The sequence below is a fragment of the Chrysemys picta genome, chromosome 23, assembly GCF_011386835.1.
Source record: "Chrysemys picta bellii isolate R12L10 chromosome 23, ASM1138683v2, whole genome shotgun sequence".
NCBI lineage: Eukaryota > Metazoa > Chordata > Testudines > Emydidae > Chrysemys > Chrysemys picta.
The window spans coordinates 1,967,540-1,986,648 of NC_088813.1; the positions used below are offsets into that span (position 1 = coordinate 1,967,540).

At 47.2% G+C, this 19,109-nt stretch overlaps 1 protein-coding gene across 13 annotated transcripts in view; it reads left to right on the forward strand.

The window, feature by feature from the left end:
• Nucleotides 1–17,284, forward strand: part of EYA3 (EYA transcriptional coactivator and phosphatase 3) — a 132,090-nt gene extending 114,806 nt beyond the window's left edge. For all 13 annotated transcript variants that reach the window (XM_008172922.4, XM_042861693.2, XM_042861691.2 and 10 more), the window contains 4 exons: nucleotides 4,826–4,940; nucleotides 5,801–5,922; nucleotides 7,750–7,850; nucleotides 13,816–17,284. In XM_008172922.4, coding sequence (XP_008171144.2) covers nucleotides 4,826–4,940; nucleotides 5,801–5,922; nucleotides 7,750–7,850; nucleotides 13,816–13,896 — 419 coding nt within the window. In that variant the 3' untranslated portion in view covers nucleotides 13,897–17,284. The remainder of the gene's footprint in view (nucleotides 1–4,825; nucleotides 4,941–5,800; nucleotides 5,923–7,749; nucleotides 7,851–13,815) is intronic.
• The last annotated feature ends 1,825 nt before the right edge of the window (nucleotides 17,285–19,109 follow it).

The following is a 19,109-nucleotide window of genomic DNA, read 5'->3' on the forward strand; positions in this document are numbered from 1 at the left end:
TCTGCAGACTAAATAATCCCAGTTCCCTCAGCCTCTCCTCATAAGTCATGTGGTCCAGCCCCCTAATCATTTTTGTTGCCCTTCGCTGGACTCTTTCCAATTTTTCCACATCCTTCTTGTAGTGTGGGGCCCAAAACTGGACACAGTACTCCAGATGAGGCCTCACCAGTGTCGAATAGAGGGTAATGATCATGTCCCTCGATCTGCTGGCAATGCCCCTACTGTCTTTTAACCAATTCTCAATCGTTGAAAGGATCTTCCCTCTTATTCCATGACAACCTAACTTACGTAAGAGCCTTTGGTGAGGGACCTTGTCAAAGGCTTTCTGGAAATCTAAGTACACTATGTCCACTGGATCCCCCTTGTCCACATGTTTGTTAACCTCTTCAAAGAACTCTAATAGATTAGTAAGACATGATTTCCATTTATAGAAACCATGTTGACTTTTGCCCAACAATTTATGTTCTTCTACGTGTCTGACAATTTTATTCTTTACGAATCTTTTAACTAATTTGCCTGGTACTGACGTTAGACTTACCGGTCCGTAATTGCCGGGATCACCTCTAGACCCCTTTTTAAATATTGGCTTTACATTAGCTATCTTCCAGTCATTGGGTACAGAAGCTGATTTAAAGGACAGGTTACAATCCATAGTTAGTAGTTCCGCAATTTCACATTTGAGTTCTTTCAGAACTCTTGGGTGAATGCCATCTGGTCCCGGTGACTTGCTACTGTTAAGTTTATCAATTAATTCCAAAACCTCCTCTAGTGACACCTCAATCTCTGACAATTCCTCAGATTTGTCACCTACAAGAGCCGGCTCAGGTTTGGGAATCTCCCTAACATCCTCGGCCGTGAAGACTGAAGCAAAGAATTCATTTAGTTTCTCCGCAATGACTTTATTGTCTTTAAGTGCTCCTTTTGTATTTCGATCGTCCAGGGGCCCCACTGGTTGTTTAGCAGGCTTCCTGCTTCTGATATACTTAAAAAACGTTTTGTTATTACCTTTTGAGTTTTTGGCTACCTGTTCTTCAAACTCCTTTTTGGCTTTTCTTATTACATTTTTACACTTAATTTGGCAGTGTTTATGCTCCTTTCTATTTACCTCACTAGGATTTGACTTCCACTTTTTAAAAGATGCCTTTTTATCTCCCACTGCTTCTTCTACATGGCTGTTAAGCCATGGTGGCTCTTTTTTAGTTCTTTTAGTGTGTTTTTTATTTTGGGGTATATATTTAAGATGGGCCTCTATTATGGTGTCTTTGAAGAGTGTCCATGCAGCTTGCAGGGATTTCACTCTAGCCACTGTATCTTTTAATTTCTGTTTAACTAACACCCTCATTTTTGCATAGTTCCCCTTTCTGAAGTTAAATGCCACAGTGTTGGGCTGTTGAGATGTTCTTCCCACCACAGGAATGTTAAAGTTGTTATTATATTATGGTCACTATTTCCAAGCGTTACCGCTTGGACCAGATCCTGTGCTCCCCTCAGGACTAAATCGAGAATTGCCTCTCCCCTTGTGGGGAGCTGCTCCATGAAGCAGTCATTTAAAGTATCGAGAAATTTTGTCTCTGCATTTCGTCCTGAGGTGACATGTTCCCAGTCAATATGGGGATAATTGAAATCCCACACTATTATGGAGTTCTTTATTTTGATAGCCTCTCTAATCTCCCTTAGCATTTCATCATCACTATCACTGTCCTGGTCAGGTGGTCGATAATAGATCCCTACTGTTATATTCTTATTAGAGCATGAAGTTACTATCCATAGAGATTCTATGGAACATGTGGATTCACTTAAGATTTTTACTTCATTTGATTTCACATTTTCTTTCACATATAGTGCCACTCCCCTGCCCACCACATGACCTGTTCTGTACTTCCAATATATTTTGTACCCCGGATGATTGTGTCCCATTGATTGTCCTCACTCCACCAGGTTTCTGTGATGCCTATTATATCAATATCCTCCTTTAACACGAGGCACTCTAGTTCACCCATCTTATTATTTAGACTTCTAGCATTTGTGTACAAGCACTTTAAAAACTTGTCACTGTTTATTTGTCTGCCCTTTTCTGATGTGTCAGATTATTTTTTATGTGAATGTTTCTTGTCTGATCTGGCCCCTACTTTATCCTCTTCCATCCTCTCCTCCTGACTAAAACCTAGAGAATCTCTATCAATAGAAAGAACAGGAGTACTTGTGGCACCTTAGAGACTAACAAATTTATTTGAGCATAAGCTTTCGTGGGCTACAGTCCACTTCTTCGGATGCATAGAATGGAACATATATTGAGGATATATATATACACATACAGAGAGCATGAAAAGGTAGGAGTTGTCTTACCAACTCTGAGAGGCCAATTAAGTAAGAGAAAAAAGACTTTTGAAGTGATAATCAAGCTAGCCGAGTACAGACAGTTTGATAAGAAGTGTGAGAATACTTACAAGGGGAGATAGATTCAATGTTTGTAATGGCTCAGCCATTCCCAGTCCCCATTCAAGCCTAAGTTGATTGTATCTCGTTTGCATATCAATTCCAGCTCAGCAGTTTCTTGCTGGAGTCTGTTTCTGAAGCTTTTCTGTTGCAAAATTGCCACCCGCAGGTCTGTCATTGAATGACCAGACAGGTTAAAGTGTTCTCCCACTGGTTTTTGAGTGTTATGATTCCTGATGTCAGATTTGTGTCCATTAATTCTTTTGCGTAGAGATTGTCCGATTTGGCCAATGTACATGGCAGGGGGGCATTGCTGGCACACGATGGCATATGTCACATTGGTAGATGTGCAGGTGAACGAGCCCCTGATGGTATGGCTGATGTGGTTAGGTCCTATGATGATGTCACTTGAATAGATATGTGGACAGAGTTGGCATCGGGCTTTGTTGCAAGGATAGGTTCCTGGGTCAGTGTTTTTGTTCAGTGATGTGTGGTTGCTGGTGAGTATTTGCTTCAGGTTGGGGGGTTGTCTGTAAGCGAGGACAGGTCTGTCTCCCAAGATCTGTGAGACTGAGGGATACAGACTAACACGGCTGCTACTCTGAAATCTATCACTAGACTCTCCTCTAAGAGAAGTCTCTGTCCGATCCACGTGTTCCTCTGCAGCAGTCGGCTTTCCCCCATCTCTTAGTTTAAAAACTGCTCTGCAACCTTTTTAATGTTAAGTGCCAACAGTCTGGTTCCACTTTGGTTTAGGTGGAGCCCATCCTTCCTGTATAGGCTCCCCCATCCCAAAAGTTTCTCCAGTTCCTAATAAATCTAAACCCCTCCTCTCTACACCATCGTCTCATCCACACATTGAGACTCTGAACTGAACTGAAAGGCCAGAACTGAAAGGCAATCTGATGCGATTTGCTAGTTATGTAAGTCACCTTGATCAGCCTCCAGTGTCTTTAGCAGTTATCTTTCCATTAAATGTAAAATGTCCCATTGGAGCTGCTTTTGTACAAATAGCTGCATATTGCCCACCTTAAATAGCTTGAAATAAATCATTCTACATTCAACATTTATTTTCACAAACCTTAATTTGTTTCCCATGTGAAAAAGGGAGATGTTCGAAAGGTTGTTCAGCAGTACAGAGTGCAGAATGAGATTGGTCTGTGATGTGAGATAGAGAATCCCATGACTGGAATTGCAGCGTGTTAGGCCTTGTTTGCATTAACCAGGCTTAGCTTGTGTTGGTATGGTGCTGGACTAGAGTTGCTGGAGGTCAGGACTGAGGTGAATTGGCACAATGTTAGCTGGTGAGGAGTGTGAAATGTTGCACGTTATCACGCTGCCTAGGTCTCCCTAGGTTCACTGGATTCATCCTTAACTGCAGCGAGTTTTCCTGAAATGTGCGCTGTGTGCACTGTTCAGACTGCTGGGCCCACAGTCTGGTGCGTCTTTTTATTAAAATTTGTTGGCAGAATTCTTTGAATTCCTTATCCAGTTTCTTCTCTTCCCTTCTTCCCACAAAAAGTGTTCTCCTAACAACCCCAAAACTCTGTATTGCCCACACTAACCCAGGAGCGGTAGTGGGATGTGCAAATGTACTGGTGATAGCACTACTAACCCTTGTATTTACGTCTTTTAACTAAAGTTGAAAGTCTCTTTCTAAAAGATCTGTATTCTAGCTCTCAAACCTACATTCTGGGCTTGGTACAGGATTTACTGGATGGAATTCTCTGGCCTGTGCTATGCAGGAGGTCAGACGGGATGATCAGAATTGTCCCTTCAGGTCTTATGAATCTATAAATATAGTGCTTTACTGCTTCAGTGTGCTGCACAGATATCTCTGCCCCGATGTCGAGGATGTTAGGTCAGCATTTTTCCTTTCTTACAGATGGGGAAGTTCAGGTACATAGAGATTATAGACTTGCCCAAGGCCACACAGTAGTAAGTCAGTGTCAGGACTGGGAATACAACCCAGGAGTTCCTACCTAGCTCCTTGTCCTTCACTCAGTGCACTTTGGAATGGAACAAAATGGAACAGATTGTACTGTCAGTACTCTAAGAGCTAGTTTTACACAATCATGTCAAAGTATCATGAAATGCCTGCCCTGTTTCCTTTTCCCCACACTCCTTAGAATTCAAACACCAATTACAATCCTGACTTCCCAGCCATGTCATCTGTGTGCATGGAAACTGATTTACCAGCTGTTGTTTTCCTAATCTCACAGCCAGGTTTGAAACAACCCTTCTAACATGCCTTTTCCAGCCAGTCAGACCAGAAAGCACCGCTGTTACCTTGAGGTCCGAATGGGGCAGTTCTCTGCATTGGACAATACTTCTACTTGGGGAAATATGGTTTTCTAAGGAGCTTTTTGTTTGTCTGCACCTCCTATAGGCCTCCTCAGCCCACAGAAGAGGGAAGCTTTGCAGAGACTACGGGCTGATATAGAAGTGTTAACGGATTCCTGGCTGGGAACTGCATTAAAATCCCTACTTCTCATACAGTCCAGGTATGGAAATGGGGCCAAGTTACTCAACAGTAACTGTCCGTGACCAGCTGCCCAGGCCCCGCTGCAGTGCCCATGCCTCTATCAGAACAGAGAGTAACTCAGCAGAACTTGTGGAGGGGCAGGGTGCTCAGGCATAGTGATCTTCTTACCTTGCTGCTTGCCTAGCATTATGGCAACACACCAGTGCCGAAAAGCAGAGCAAAAGGTTGCAGCTAATGGTTGCAGTACCCATGCACCACTTCCTCTAGCTACCTATTCCTTAGCAGCATTTGGATCCCCTGGGCTCTCTCTGTTCCCTCCCACTTTGTGTTTCCTCCCCCCTCAGAGACCTGGGATACAGCAGCCCTCTGTTTGTAGGCTGGGCCTGGCTTCGGCAGGTGTTTGTTAATGTCTTGAAAGTGCTCAGAACAGAAACTGAGTGCTCCTTTCCCAGTGGCCAAAGGTGCTGCCTCCCCCACCCCAGGGGAGTGAGGGACGGACTTCTGCATAACAGCATATTGCCTTGCTGCTGTGTTCTTAGCTCAGACTCAAACTGACTTGAGTGCTGATGTCAGTGACTTGGAACAGAAAGCAGTAGTGACAGACAGAGCCCAGCTACTGTTAAAGGCACTGAATGCAGTGTAAAGAAGAGGAGGGATGTACAAAAAGTGCTAAATGTAAGAGAGGGATGAAGGGGAGAGCAAGGAGACTTTTTCAGCAGGCAAAAAGAGAGAGGCTAAATCATGATCTGCTTTGAAAAGTCCAGCAGTGTCCAGCAGAGCACATGGCCCCTGCTATGGTTGCCTAAGCCAGCTGTCCAGAGCCAGCCCCTGCACCCTCTGCCATGGCTGGTTTTCATTGTTTCTTCTTTTACCCTTTAGAAAAAATTGTGTGAATGTCCTGATCACGACGACACAGCTGGTGCCAGCTCTTGCCAAAGTTCTCTTGTACGGCTTGGGAGAAGTGTTCCCCATTGAAAATATTTATAGTGCTACAAAAATAGGTATGGTTATTGCTCCAAATAGCTCTTTGTTGTTGCCAGGGGTGCCTGTTTGAGAGTGCTGGCTGGGACCTCTAGAGGAAGAGCCAGGGCTCAACTATGTCAGGGATTTTAGCACTGTTGCTACATTGCCAGTGTGGATGGACTGCACTAGCATAATGCAGTGCTTGTACCTTCACAGCTTATCCTGGGGTAAACCCCATTTTACACTGGTGCAGAACATTCATGCTAGTTTGGCACTTGGGTAGCTGCCCAGATGCAAAAAACCCTAATGTAGACAAGTCCCCAGTAACACAGCTAAGTTTGAACAGCACTGCCCAAGACTGCCAATTGAGGACTTCTGCCCTCATCCTTGTCATTGGGCACTCCACAGACAGCACAGAATATGGCTTCAGTACAACTCCTGAAGTATTCAGATTGTTTTAACACATTCTTATCTGTAGATATTTGAGATTTAAGACTCTTCAGTAAAACCTCTTTAGGAAATAAAGAGTCTGCAGCCACCTGACATATAGTGTTGCAGCAGACAGAGAGCCATTGCTAAAGGGACTTGAAAGAGGCTTTGCTCAATTGGCAGAGTCTCACTGTCCCTCTCAATCTCCAGTTTTGGTCAAGCCCTGTGTTGGGATGTGCAGGAGAAGGGAGGGCCCTGGTGCTGCTGGCCAGAATCCCATGGAGAGCACAGGCCCTGCTGGCATGCCTCTGGGAGCTAGATACCTGACAGAGTATGAGGGTAGGCCATGACTTTACCCTCCTCAGCACCGGACAGTAGAGCCAGCTGGGTGGGGGAGTGTACTGCACCCTCTCAGGAATGGCATAGCAGCTGCGTGATGTCTGAACTGGCTAGCAGTCCTGTTGGGGAACCCCTTGGCTTGCATCCCTCAAATGGCCTGGATATGGCAGATGGGCCCATCTAGTCACTGGAGCTAGATCTATAGTTGCTTGGTGTTTCCAGACAATCCTTGGGGAGGGAGTGGCAGGCACAGACAAATCTCTCCCTGGTGCCCAGCTCCTCTAGTCTGCAGTGGCTGTGAGCTCATCCTTCTAGACAGCCCAGTACTGGATTTGAAAAAGACATGGACTGGGGCTCCCCCATCAGAGAAGGAGCCAGCATTTGTATTGTGTGCTTTGAAAATGACCATCTCTCTATCCTGCAATAGGAAATCAGCACTGTGCAAACGAGAAATCCCTGATGCCTGGCTCTCTCCAGCTGCTCCTGTGAATAGGAACAGCTTAGAATCATAGAATATCAGGGTTGGAAGGGACCTCAGGAGGTCATCTAGTCCAACCTCCTGCTCAAAGCAGGACCAATTCCCAGCTAAATCATCCCAGCCAGGGCTTTGTCAAGCCGGGCCTTAAAAACCTCCAAGGAAGGAGACTCCACCACCTTCCCTAGGTAACGCATTCCAGTGCTTCACCACCCTCCTAGTGAAATAGTGTTTCCTAATATCCAACCTAGACCTCCCCCACTGCAACTTGAGACCATTGCTCCTTGTTCTGTCATCTGCCACCACTGAGAACAGCCGAGCTCCATCCTCTTTGGAACCCCCGTTCAGGTAGTTGAAGGCTGCTATCAAATCCCCCCTCATTCTTCTCTTCTGGAGACTAAACAATCCCAGTTCCCTCAGCCTCTCCTCATAAGTCATGTGCTCCAGTCCCCTAATAATTTACCAGTAGAGTCCAAAGCAGGTGTTCTATCCTTGCCGAGGAGATGGTAGCCTTGTGAAAGGAACCAAACGAGAGTCTGCCCTTGGCCAGGCAGGGTGGGCCTGTGCTGGGGTGGATAGTGCTGCTCCCACGAGCATTCACCATTGGGGTGTGTTTTGGCAGGTAAAGAGAGCTGTTTTGAGAGGATTGTGTCACGATTTGGAAAGAAAGTAACATACGTGGTGATCGGAGATGGGCGCGATGAAGAGATAGCAGCTAAACAGGTGAGTGTCTGGGATTGCAGCCCAGGTTGTGGGGCTGATGCGAACTGGGAGGCTGGGCTGCCACTGCTCTTCTTTTCCACAGACTCTGCTTCTGGGGCTTGGCTCTTCTTCCCTGGCTGCTTCCCAGTGGTGTGGAGCTCCTCCCCGATCCTCCTGTGACGTGCACTCCATCCCTGCTCTTCCCCTCTTGCCTCTATGTAGCTGTGATCCCTTGGCCTCTTCACCTTTTGGTGCCGTTACCAGCATTAACTCTGTCACATTGCACTCCTGTAGTGTTCACCATTGTGTACGTCGGTGAGGATCCACTGTAGGTGTGCATGCGTCTCACATACATGACATTGGATTCTTTTGAATTGCAGTACTTGGCAGGGACAAGCATGTGCCCTGTGTCTCTTTGTGCTCCCCTGCCAGGTCAGAAAGGACAGGCAGTCGCAACCCTCCCTCAATTCCCTCTTACCACCCATGGCTGCGAGACAGCCTAGATGGTGTCCGACCCACTAGTCTTTCACTCCAGCTAAACTTATCAAAAAACTCCTTCAGATCTTCTGAGATTCTTCAGAACCACCTTCATTCTTTATTTTTATTGGCCTACTCTGTTCTTAGCGCTTGTCAAACTAACAGTTGCTTGCAGCTCCCCTGTACAACCTGCCCATAGAGACAGCCCCCCTGTACAGGAGCTTCGAATGGCAGACTCAAAACATGCTGCCTTCTAGCCCCACTCCTCCTGCGATGGGCTGATTCCTCTGAACGACAGGCACAGCAGGTACCTGTTCTGCTGGGGAGAGCCTCGCATCCCAAGCAAAGACTCGGTTTGCCTATCCTCCCCTGCAGGAACCCACAAGTCAAGGGATATGAGGCTGAATCTCTGTCTTCTGGAGCAAGCTATGAGAGTGGCATTGGATGCAGAAGAGCCAAGCTCAGACCCCTTTAGTGATCAAGCCTGCATCTTCCAGTACAACAGGCAGGCCATGCCAAAGACCTGTGCAAACAAAACAGCACCAAAGCCAGAGCCAGCACTGGCAGCAGTGTGGACATTAGGGCCAAGCCATCAGTAGCCCAGACCTGGAAATAGGGTTTCAAGAGGGGTCTCCCTAGCCATCAGGGCAGGAGCTCGGTGTCCTCCCATAATAAGGATCACAGGAAGACATTGGGAGACAAGCCGACCAAGTCGCATGTGGCGCCGAAGATGAATGGAGAGGAGAACACTGTGCTGCAGCAGACTCCACTGGTACAGGTACCAGAAATACCTCCATTGATGTCGATTCTGGTACTGGCAGTACAGACTGGGAGTGCACCAGAGCCGCAGTCGGCACAGACATACGCAGTAGCACCCACACACTCCTTGATACCAGTGCCACCTTTTCTATCAATGCTGCCTATGGAAGAGATGTTGTCCTCTTCGCTATCCCCAGGACATGCCTCTCTATTGGAGTCTAGCAGAGACCCGTCACCACTGAGGTCTATGAGCAGTGCCACCAATAAACCAGAGGGTCTACAGACTTAACCTCCAGCATACTTGCATTGGCACTGGTCTGGCCAGCAACCTACCAGAACTTGCCCTTTGAGGCTTCAGAGCAGTTCAGTGAATGGACTGAGAGCACCCTACATTCACTGATTCCAATGCGACCTATGCTTTCTGGGAAACTACACTCCCCACCCTCAAGAAATGCATACTGCTCTCAATCATTGCACCAACAGAGACTGCATATCCCGTTTTACCACAGACATTCAGAGTACCAGGCCAGCAAAGGTACAACAAGGCATGTCAACAACCTTCCTGCTCCTCAGCCCCATGATGACCCATCAGCACATTTGATTGGACAGTCAAGAACTGCATAACCAGTCCACTGAACACGACCTTTGGAAGCCACCTCACCCCATTCCACTGGGCATGGTCTGTGCTAACAACAGACAGATGGGGCCGGAGATCATCGCCCAGAGCTACTCTGTCCAGTTCCATTCCCTACCTCATACCCACCTACCCCCGCCCCATCCCTCTTCAGACACCCTTTTAACAAGAGCCTATAACGAACAGAAGTGGCCCCGTTGCCTTGCCTAGGAGCCATAGAAGAGGTACCTCAGGAGTGCAGGGGAAGAGGCTTCTAAACCTGATATTTCCCTGTCTCAAAGAAGAAAGGGGGTCTTCACCTATCCTAGACCTGAAGAGACTCAGCAAATACATATGCCATCTCAGGTTCAGGATGGTAATATTTGCCTCCATTGGCTCCAAGCTCCACTGGTTTGTGGCTCTTGATTTTCAGGATACATACTTCCACATCGCCATCCGCTCAGCCCACAGGAAGTATCGAGCATCTCAGTGGGGCCCGACCATCATCAGTACAGGGTTCTGCTCTCTTGACACTCTACGGAGTGAAGAATGTTCACCAAGTGTCTGTCTGTGGTGGCCAACCATCTAAGGAAACAAGGAATCTGTCTCCCCTTATCTAGACAATTGGCTGGTCAGAGGCAGATCCTGAGGGGAGACCAAAGCAGCTCATATCCTCACTCCATTCTCCCACTTGGGACTCCTGGTGAACCATGAGATGTTGTCTCTTGTACCGGCACAGACGTTAAGAGTTCAAAGGAACTCTGCTCAACTCCTTTGAGGAAAGCTTTTGCCAAACTGAGGACAAGTTCCGGTCCCTGCAGTTGTAGTGTGTGACCCGCAGACAAGGCCAACAACCACAGTGTGTACATGTCTAAGACCCTTGGCCTCCGTGTGCACATATGTGGCTCTACTTGCCAGACTTCACCTCAGCCTCCTGCAACACTGACTGAGGACAGTCTATTCCCCATCTCGGCACCTTATGACCAAACAAGTCTCGGACCTACCCCATGTCCTGCAGTACCTCAAATGGTGGCTAGACCCATTGTACGTAAGAAAAGGGGTACCTTTCTTAGTCCCCTCCCTGATGATGGTGCTGGTCACAGGCTGGAGTGTCCACCTGAACCACCTGCAGATGCAAGCTTTCTGGCTTCAGGATGATCTAAAACTCCATGTGAATGTCTTAGAACTGAGAGCCATCAGGCTGGCTTGCATAGCATTCTTGCCTGCCCTCTGGAATGCCACAGTGCAGATCCTTATGGACGATACTCTGGTGATGCTCTACATCAGGGGTAAGCAACCTATGGCATACGTGCCGAAGGCGGCACACGAGCTGATTTTCAGTGACACTCACACTGCCCGGGTCCTGGCCACCGATCCAGGGGGCTCTGCATTTTAATTTAATTTTAAATGAAGCTTCTTAAACATTTAAAAAACGTTATTTACTTTACATACAACAATAGTTTAATTATATATTATAGACTTGTAGAAAGAGACCTTCTAAAAACGTTAAAATGTATTACTGGCACGCAAAACCTTAAATTAGAGTGAATAAATGAAGACTCGGCACACCACTTCTGAAAGGTTGCCGATCCCTGTGCTACATAAACAAGCAGGGAGGTACTCAATCATCTCCTTCCTGCCTGGAGATGATCGTGTTCTGGAAGTGGTGCCACTGACACCCAGTGATTCCAGTAGCTCTGCACTGAACAGGGGTCAGCAACAACCTGGCACCTTCCTGAGCAGGAACGCGGAAATCCATCCCTAGACCCAGTGTTTTGCTGGTGGGCTATTCCCACCATAGGCCTATTTGCATGGTGAACAATGCCACGTGCAAGGACTTCTGCTCCATGGGAGGTTTTAGTCCCACTCCCTTACAGACATCTTTCTACTTCAGTGGTCTCAATACCCAAGATCAGATGGGACCAAGCTATGATCATAATGATAACCTCTTACAGGCTGAGACAAGTTTGGCTGTCAGGTCTCCTGTAGACATTCCCACTAATACACTTTTCCACCTACCTGGATGTGCAATTGCAGAACCAGGGGCTGGTATTGCACCTGGACCTGTGGTTGCTGCATCTGATGGCCTGGATGTTGGAAGGTTCAACAGGACTGATGGAGACTGCTCCCTGCAGGTCCAGGAGATCCTTCTACAGAGTCAGAAACCCTCCTGTGGGAAGACTTGCTCCTCAAAGTGGAAAAGATTTTCCATGTAGACAACTCAAAATGATGTAAACCCAGCTAAGGCCCTGATACCAAAGATTCTGGACTACATACTGGTCCTTGAAGCAGGCAGGACTAGGCCTTAGCTCCCTTAAAGGCCATCTGGCAGTAGTATCAGTGTGCCACACTCCAATGCAGTCACACTCAGGTTTTTCACACCATTATAGTGTCAAGATTTCTCAAGGGCCTTCTCCAGACCTGCCTCCAGTAAGAGACCCTACTCCCACATGGAAGATTCATGTGGTTCTCCTATAGTTCATGGAGTCCCCCTGAGAATAATTAGCGGAATGCTCATTGTGCCGTCTCACCATCAAGACTGCCTTTCTCATAGCCTTCACGTCAGCACACAGTCAGTGAAGCGCAAGCTCTCATGGCTGGACTGCCATGTACACCCTTCCACAGAGACACAGTGGTGATGAAACTGCCCTAAGTTCAGAATTCCACCTGAACCAGTTTCTATCATTACCAGTCCTCTTCCCAAAGCTGTACTCATTGCTAGGAGAAAAGAAACTTCATGCTGTGAATGTTCCAAGAGCCCTGCTTTGTTACATCAACAAGGCCAAGCCTTTCAGACCTCTCTCTGCCTCTTCGTGGTCATATGTGATGTGTTGAAAGGCCAAGCCATCTCATCCCAGCAAATCTCGAAGGAGATCACACAATGCATTTCCACTTGCTATCAGATGGCTGCTGAGCCTGCCCCTCCGAACATCAAGGCACACTCCAGCAGGAACAGGCAACATCTCTGGCCTGCTGCAGAACTATACTGATCTCTATAGGGCAGCCATGTGGAGCAACCCACTGACCTTTGTGAAACATTCCACAGGTTCGGGACAGCAGTTCTTCAGTTCAATCCCTGTTTGATACAGCCAAGACTCCTTGTCCCGCTATCCAGGGAGAATTACGAGAGAACTGAAGGAGGGTCATGGCTGTCCTTCCCTTTATGCCCTCATATGGGGGCATGGGACACATGCACAGCCTCGATGGATGCTGCTCAAAAGACCCCAATCTCACACCAGAGGTGCATCCGAACCTACAGTGGGATCCACACTGACCACATCATCTCAAAGAAACATAATTGCTGGGAGGACAATAACCCTACTTTCCCTTCCCCCAAGCTATGCTGTTTAACAGTGGGTATACGTATAGTAGAGTTAACGTGGTGGGAGATCCTTTAATTTGGAGAATTACCTGACTCTTGAGGGCTTGATTTCTCAGCCTTAATGTCTCCCTTGGGTGCTTCCTTTTTTGGTTGCATTTAACTTGCATTCATAGACTGTTAGTACAATATCATCCTCAGAGAATGTTACTATATTACATTGATTGGTGAGGTGCAAGGTCTCTGAAATGAATGAGGACTCCGTTCCTAACAGTCGTTAGATCACTAGATTGCTCCTGGTTAACCCCTCTCAGTTTTACAAATTAGACTAATAGTGGGTATTGACAGTTTGGTTAAGCAAGCTGTTCAGGCTTGTTCAATCCAATCCTGCTAACTATGTGATCTGAGACACTCTCACATGCACTAAGTCACTGTCTGAACAGTCATTATGCAGACATGACTTGCATGCATGCTGTGAGCTTTGTGTGCCATGCAACTGCTTTCTCATCTAAGCATGCTCCTCCTGTAAACTATGCAGCAAACTGTCCTCTGAGAGCAGCAGCAGCTTGCCCAAAGCCTTCTGTAAGGTCAGCACCTTCTGTAACCCAGCTGACTGCAGCCTTGTCCACCCTGAACACACAGGTGTGGGTAGCACAGGCGTGAACAGGCCAGCGGAATCCTGGTGGCCCAATCCTGGTGTATGTTAGGGCCTGTCAGCTTTGGGACTGCATTGTCAAACTCGACCTGTGCTCTTTGATGTGACTATGTGGAGATGGATAGCTGTTCTGTAACAGTGGTTTTGTAACTGTCTGTTGCAGCACAACATGCCCTTCTGGAGGATCACGAACCATGCAGACCTTGTGTCCCTTCACCAGGCCCTCGAGCTAGACTTCCTGTAAGAAGCTGAGAAGAGCAAATGTAGCTCCTTTCAAGCCCCTCTCCAGGAGGGGCAGAAATCTTGTCTATCTGGGAGCTTTCTTTTCACCTTGATGAAGAAATGTAGCTTATGCAAACTCTACAGTAGGAGGTGACACCCAGTCACTTCCTCAGGAGCATGGGTACTGCCAGGTACAAAGGGGTTTACCCAAAGCAGCAGACACAGTATAGCTACAGTCTTTAATGGTTCTCTGTTTTCTAAAGAAGGGAATGGCTGAGGTTAAGGAGCTCTTGTTGGTAATCTCCAGAGATTCACTGTGCATATCCTTGTGGTAATATAATAGCAGCAGACTTTTGTAAGATCCCTCTCCCATTCTAACCAACTTAATTATAGACCCCACAGTGAATGTATAGACATTATTTTTATAGAAAAGAGTCTAGCATCTAGGGCAGGATTGAACTTTCCCCATCTTGCAAGGCCAAAAAGTCTGTTAATTTTTCATGGGAAATATTAATGAAAATGACAAATATACCTCTGTCACTGTGCAAATGAGCCCCTCCCCCGCCCCGTCTGTTCAGAAGAGTTAATTTAGTGCCATTTCTTTAGATTGTTTTGTTCCAAGGCAGCTTCACTGAATAGTAACAAGGGAGAAGGGCATGTATCCGGGACTTGTAGTTCCCGTATAGGAAAAGATCGGCTTTCCTAGTGAACCCTTGGGTCTCTATTCAGTCACCACAGACCCCTTCCCCTGGGCCCTGTCTCCCAGCTAAGAATTACCAATTTCTAGCCTCGCCAATGGCCAGTGATCGGGACTACAGAGTGATGGGCACTATAGGAACATGTGCTGTATTTCATTCAGCACTGCTGATGTGGTGGGAGGTTCTTCACTTGGCCACCAGTGATTTAAGGCACAATTATTCTTTCAAATTATATTAGGAAAAGAAATGTCAGTGGGCTTTCTGGGCTGTTTCTTCCAGTTCCATCCGTGTCCATTAAGTTCCTGTTGGCAGAATCAGGTTCAGTTGCTTGGATTTCTCTTTCCACTATGCTACAGCCCCAGTTACACCCAACAAAAATCCATTTGTCAGTGGAATTCTGTTTTCTAGGACAACTGAGACCAAGAGCCACTAGCAATGAGTGGAGACACTCACCCATCCACCCCCACTGCACCCAGACACGGATTGTAGCTACATTGACCTTTCTGCTAGGGCGTAAGTGACATCAACTCCCAGTGAGAAGACCTGTATCTTAGCACCACCCTGCTCAGTACCAGCCATGTGTTAGACCTTGGAGATTGTCACCTCCAAGTCAGGGGCTTCATGTCAGAGGCCAGTTCCAGTGTTAGCTGCAGGGCTTTGTTCCGCATAGCTCTCCCCATCCCATGTGAAATTCTTCTGCCTCTTTCCTAAGCATGTGCCATGGCAGCACCTGAACATGTAGCTACTCGGAGGTTCCTGTGTACAATGTAGGAGCCTCTCATGCTCAGCAGCAGCGCATCCTCTCTGCTGTTCGTGCTCAGCTGGGATACGAAAGGTTTGAGGTATCCAGAGGATCCCATCTTTAGACATCCTGAGCTCCCTAGACAGCCCTTGATCCCTGATCTGGAGCCTATAGAGGGGGTGGTCTGGGAAGCTCAGCACTTCACTCCACAGAGCTACGCACTGAGAGGGACACTGAGCAGCTGCTTGGTTTGGCCATAGCTACCAAAGTGTCTGTCCTCCTCCCCCATGCCATCAAGCTCATGCATTTCTAAGGAAAGTGTCTGTGCCAGAGACACTTTCTGAGAATTCGGCATTATGGCTAGCACCAGCTCAGCTGTACGGGTGTTGGCAGTGCTGGAGCCTCCTGTGGAGAGCCCGCTGGCTGCTGCCACTGTTCTAAGCACTGTCAGCTCTGAACAGGGTCAGGAGAAACAATGACTGAAAAACTGGTGGCAAGCAGGTGGCCCCTCTAGACTAGGGCTCCCAACCCTGCTAACCCTGGGACAGCTGGATGGGTTTGCTAATCTAGGCAGAGCCAAAGTGGTGAGAACTGGGAAAGCATGGAGGTCTCTGGATTTCAGGTATATTTAGATCTTTGACCTCCTTGATAAAACAACAAATAAGCAATGTCCTTTCCCAACTGCCAAAGGGAGCTCTGGGACTAGGAGCCTGCCTTTCTTGTAATATCCACTCACTAGGCACTAGCTTTGCACTCTGACCTTAAGCTGATATACTCCAGAGCTGGGTGCATTTGTAGCTGGCTCCCCAGGAGACTTCTTCCATGTGTTTAGTGCCGTGTACATAGAAACCATTCAGTCTGGGAAGCATCTTCCCTGGTAGAGAATCTGTGACGCCAGTTTCAACAGTGAGTAGTTACTTTATGGCTCATTATATGGGAATTGTCCTAATGTTTGGAAATACGTCTGTATTTGTAACTACTGCTCTGTTCCCTGCATTGGCGGCCTGAGGGAGGCTGCCTGGTCATGTAGTGTTCAGATACACTAGCGTCTCTTGCTCGTGTTGCTGCCATTACCCCAGTGAGGTTTACACACTGACATTGGGAGGAGACCCCATTGACCCTGCTCTTCCTAACATGTTGTGTGCTGGGGGAGAAGGACTCGGGGCAGGGTAGGCATGCACTGTATATGGTGGTGCCCCTGTGTTTGGGGAGGCTAGAGGAGTGTGGCGAGGGGTGTCCTATGTGTGACAGGAGGTCCTGGAGTTGCCCTGTTCTCAGCTCCTTAAAGCACCTGTTTGTAAAATAAAGCCCATAGAAGGGTTAGCTACTACATTAACCACTGAGAATGGAGAGGAGCCAGCAGGAAATTAGCCACATGAAAATGCATAGTTTCCAAAGACACAGATGCTGTGTGCGTCTGAAGATGAGAAGTCTACTTTGGATGATCAAAGGAGAATCCGTTCTGGTTTCCATAAGCATCTCTCACTGGTGAGGGTCACTAGCTGGCCAGAAGCTGTCTTGTAAACATGCTTGAGGCACTTTGTCCTGTGAAACTGAGCCTATTTGGAACATGTGTCATACTTCAGTGAGCTTAACTTGGGATTTGAAACCTGTGCCTTAACCTTGGAAAACTCCCCCTTCACTTCAGTCATTGTACAAAGTAGAACTGCAGGGGAGCCCTGCCTTGGGGGGGATCCCCCGGTGCTCGTAGTGAGTGTAGAAGCCAAGGTACTGAGCAGTCAGATAGCTGGCAGGCTTTGCTTTGTGTTTGTTTACTTCCGATTATTTTAAGGAACCTTTAAGACCTCAGCAAAACTTAGGCTGAGTGTGAAACTATTGCAGCCAGTGATATTTCTTAGCGATATTTATACGATGTCTCCTCGAATGTATGTAAAATACTTTTCTACCAGGAGGTTGATGGTACATTTCTGTGTTACATTAATAAAGGTTAACCTGGCTGTTTTATTCTTTCCACGGCTGGCTGCATTTGTGAGACTTGTCCCTTCTCTAGGGAGCTGGCAGGCGTGGGATTCTCTTCAGAAGAGGATTGTTTGAAAATGCCTGCTGTTTTGTTGCTTTTTGATTATTTTCGATTTGATTGTAATTTAAGCAGCACAGCCCCCTAAGATGCTCCCTCTGAGTATTCCTCTGTCCTCCAGGCTGAGTCGGTAAAGTCTGTGTCCTCAGCTTTGCTGTAGCTCCATTACTTTAAAAACCAGCCTGTTGATGCTTGCTGGTTCCCAGTGCCCTGGCAGGGCTGCATTACCCCTTTGTACTCGAGTATATTAGCAAACAGGTGGTTCCCTCTGGACCCACCAGATGCCTTACACAGAACCAGTTGTTGGTTGCAGTGTATGTATGTGACTGAGGGCATTAATGGCTGTGGATTCCGTGACCAGTCATGTTCTGTGAGATGGGAACTGTCCTATAAACTGGAAAAATAAAGTCTATTTTCTGTAATAATTGCTATGGTCTATTCTCTGAAAACCTGACTGTCACATCCCCGCCCAGCAGGAATTGTGCCCTGACAGGGATGGTGTCCCTAGCCTCTGTTTGCCAGAATCTGGGAATGGGTGACAGGGGATGGATCACTTGATGATTACCTGTTCTGTTCATTCCCTCTGGGGCACCTGGCATTGGCCACTGTTGGAAGACAGGATACTGGGCTAGATGGACCTTTGGTCTGACCCGGTACAGCCGGTCTTACGTTCAGTGTAAATGGCACTAAAGCCACCCAGCTGGCTTTAAAATCCAATATGACAGCCCTGGAGCTGATTATAGGCCGGGGAGAATTCTGAACCCTGCCCTGGAGGGGCCATCTCTCAGGGCGAATGAGGAGCGTGCTGTTCATGGTTCATGCAAGACTTTTGCTTCTGTGCTGTGGCTGCCAACATGGGGTAGTTCATGCTTGCTGCGTGGGCTGGACAGAGAACCACAATTGCTCATGCCGCAACATTGATGAGTTCTGTGACTTACGTGGAATTTTTTTGATGTTTAAATTGTTTTTATTTTTAAAAATAAACCTGTTTAAAATGAAATCTAAATTTAATACAAAATCTGTTACAGCTAAAACTTCTTCTCTCTTAAACATTTAAATAAAAAATAACTGCTGAATCCATGAGCCTCTAGCAAAACCTTTAGGTTAAAGGCTGTTTTTCTGTAGAAAGAAAGATGTTTTCCCCGATTCTAACTTCTGAGGTCAAGCTTTATAAATATGGCACAATAGGTCTGGAGCTGCGTTAATGGCTTGATCCTGTGGGGGACCTGGGGATGTGCTACTGGGTGCAAAAGACCCAGTCTCTGACTCTAGGATATGCCATCATGTATCTCGTCAGGCTCATCCATTGAGCTTTCTCGGGGGTGGGGATCTCATACTCCTTTTTTTTATAGCTTGCCCCTACCTGAGCCCTTATGGCCTCAGTTTTCAAATTATGAATATTTATGACTCCATCCGCTATGGACACTTATTCTCCAGCTCATGAAAAAACACTGATCTGCCTAGTAACTCCTAGCCCTCGCTTCTGAATGGGGCTGGGCACTTCCAGTAAATGGCCTCGCGTGTGTGCACAGACATCCACTAACTTCTGAACTGCCTCCCTCTGTCTCTAAACAAGTGCAATACTGCAGTGCAACAGGCATGTGGGTTACACAAGCAGAAGTCTTGGATTGCTGTTAGTTCTTTGGGCGGGCAGGGAAGTTATGTAACAGGGGAGAAGGAGCAGATTGTGCAACCAGAAAGGAGCAACACCAGTGTCAAAACTGCACTGGGAAGAAGGGACTACATTCTTGTGTGCA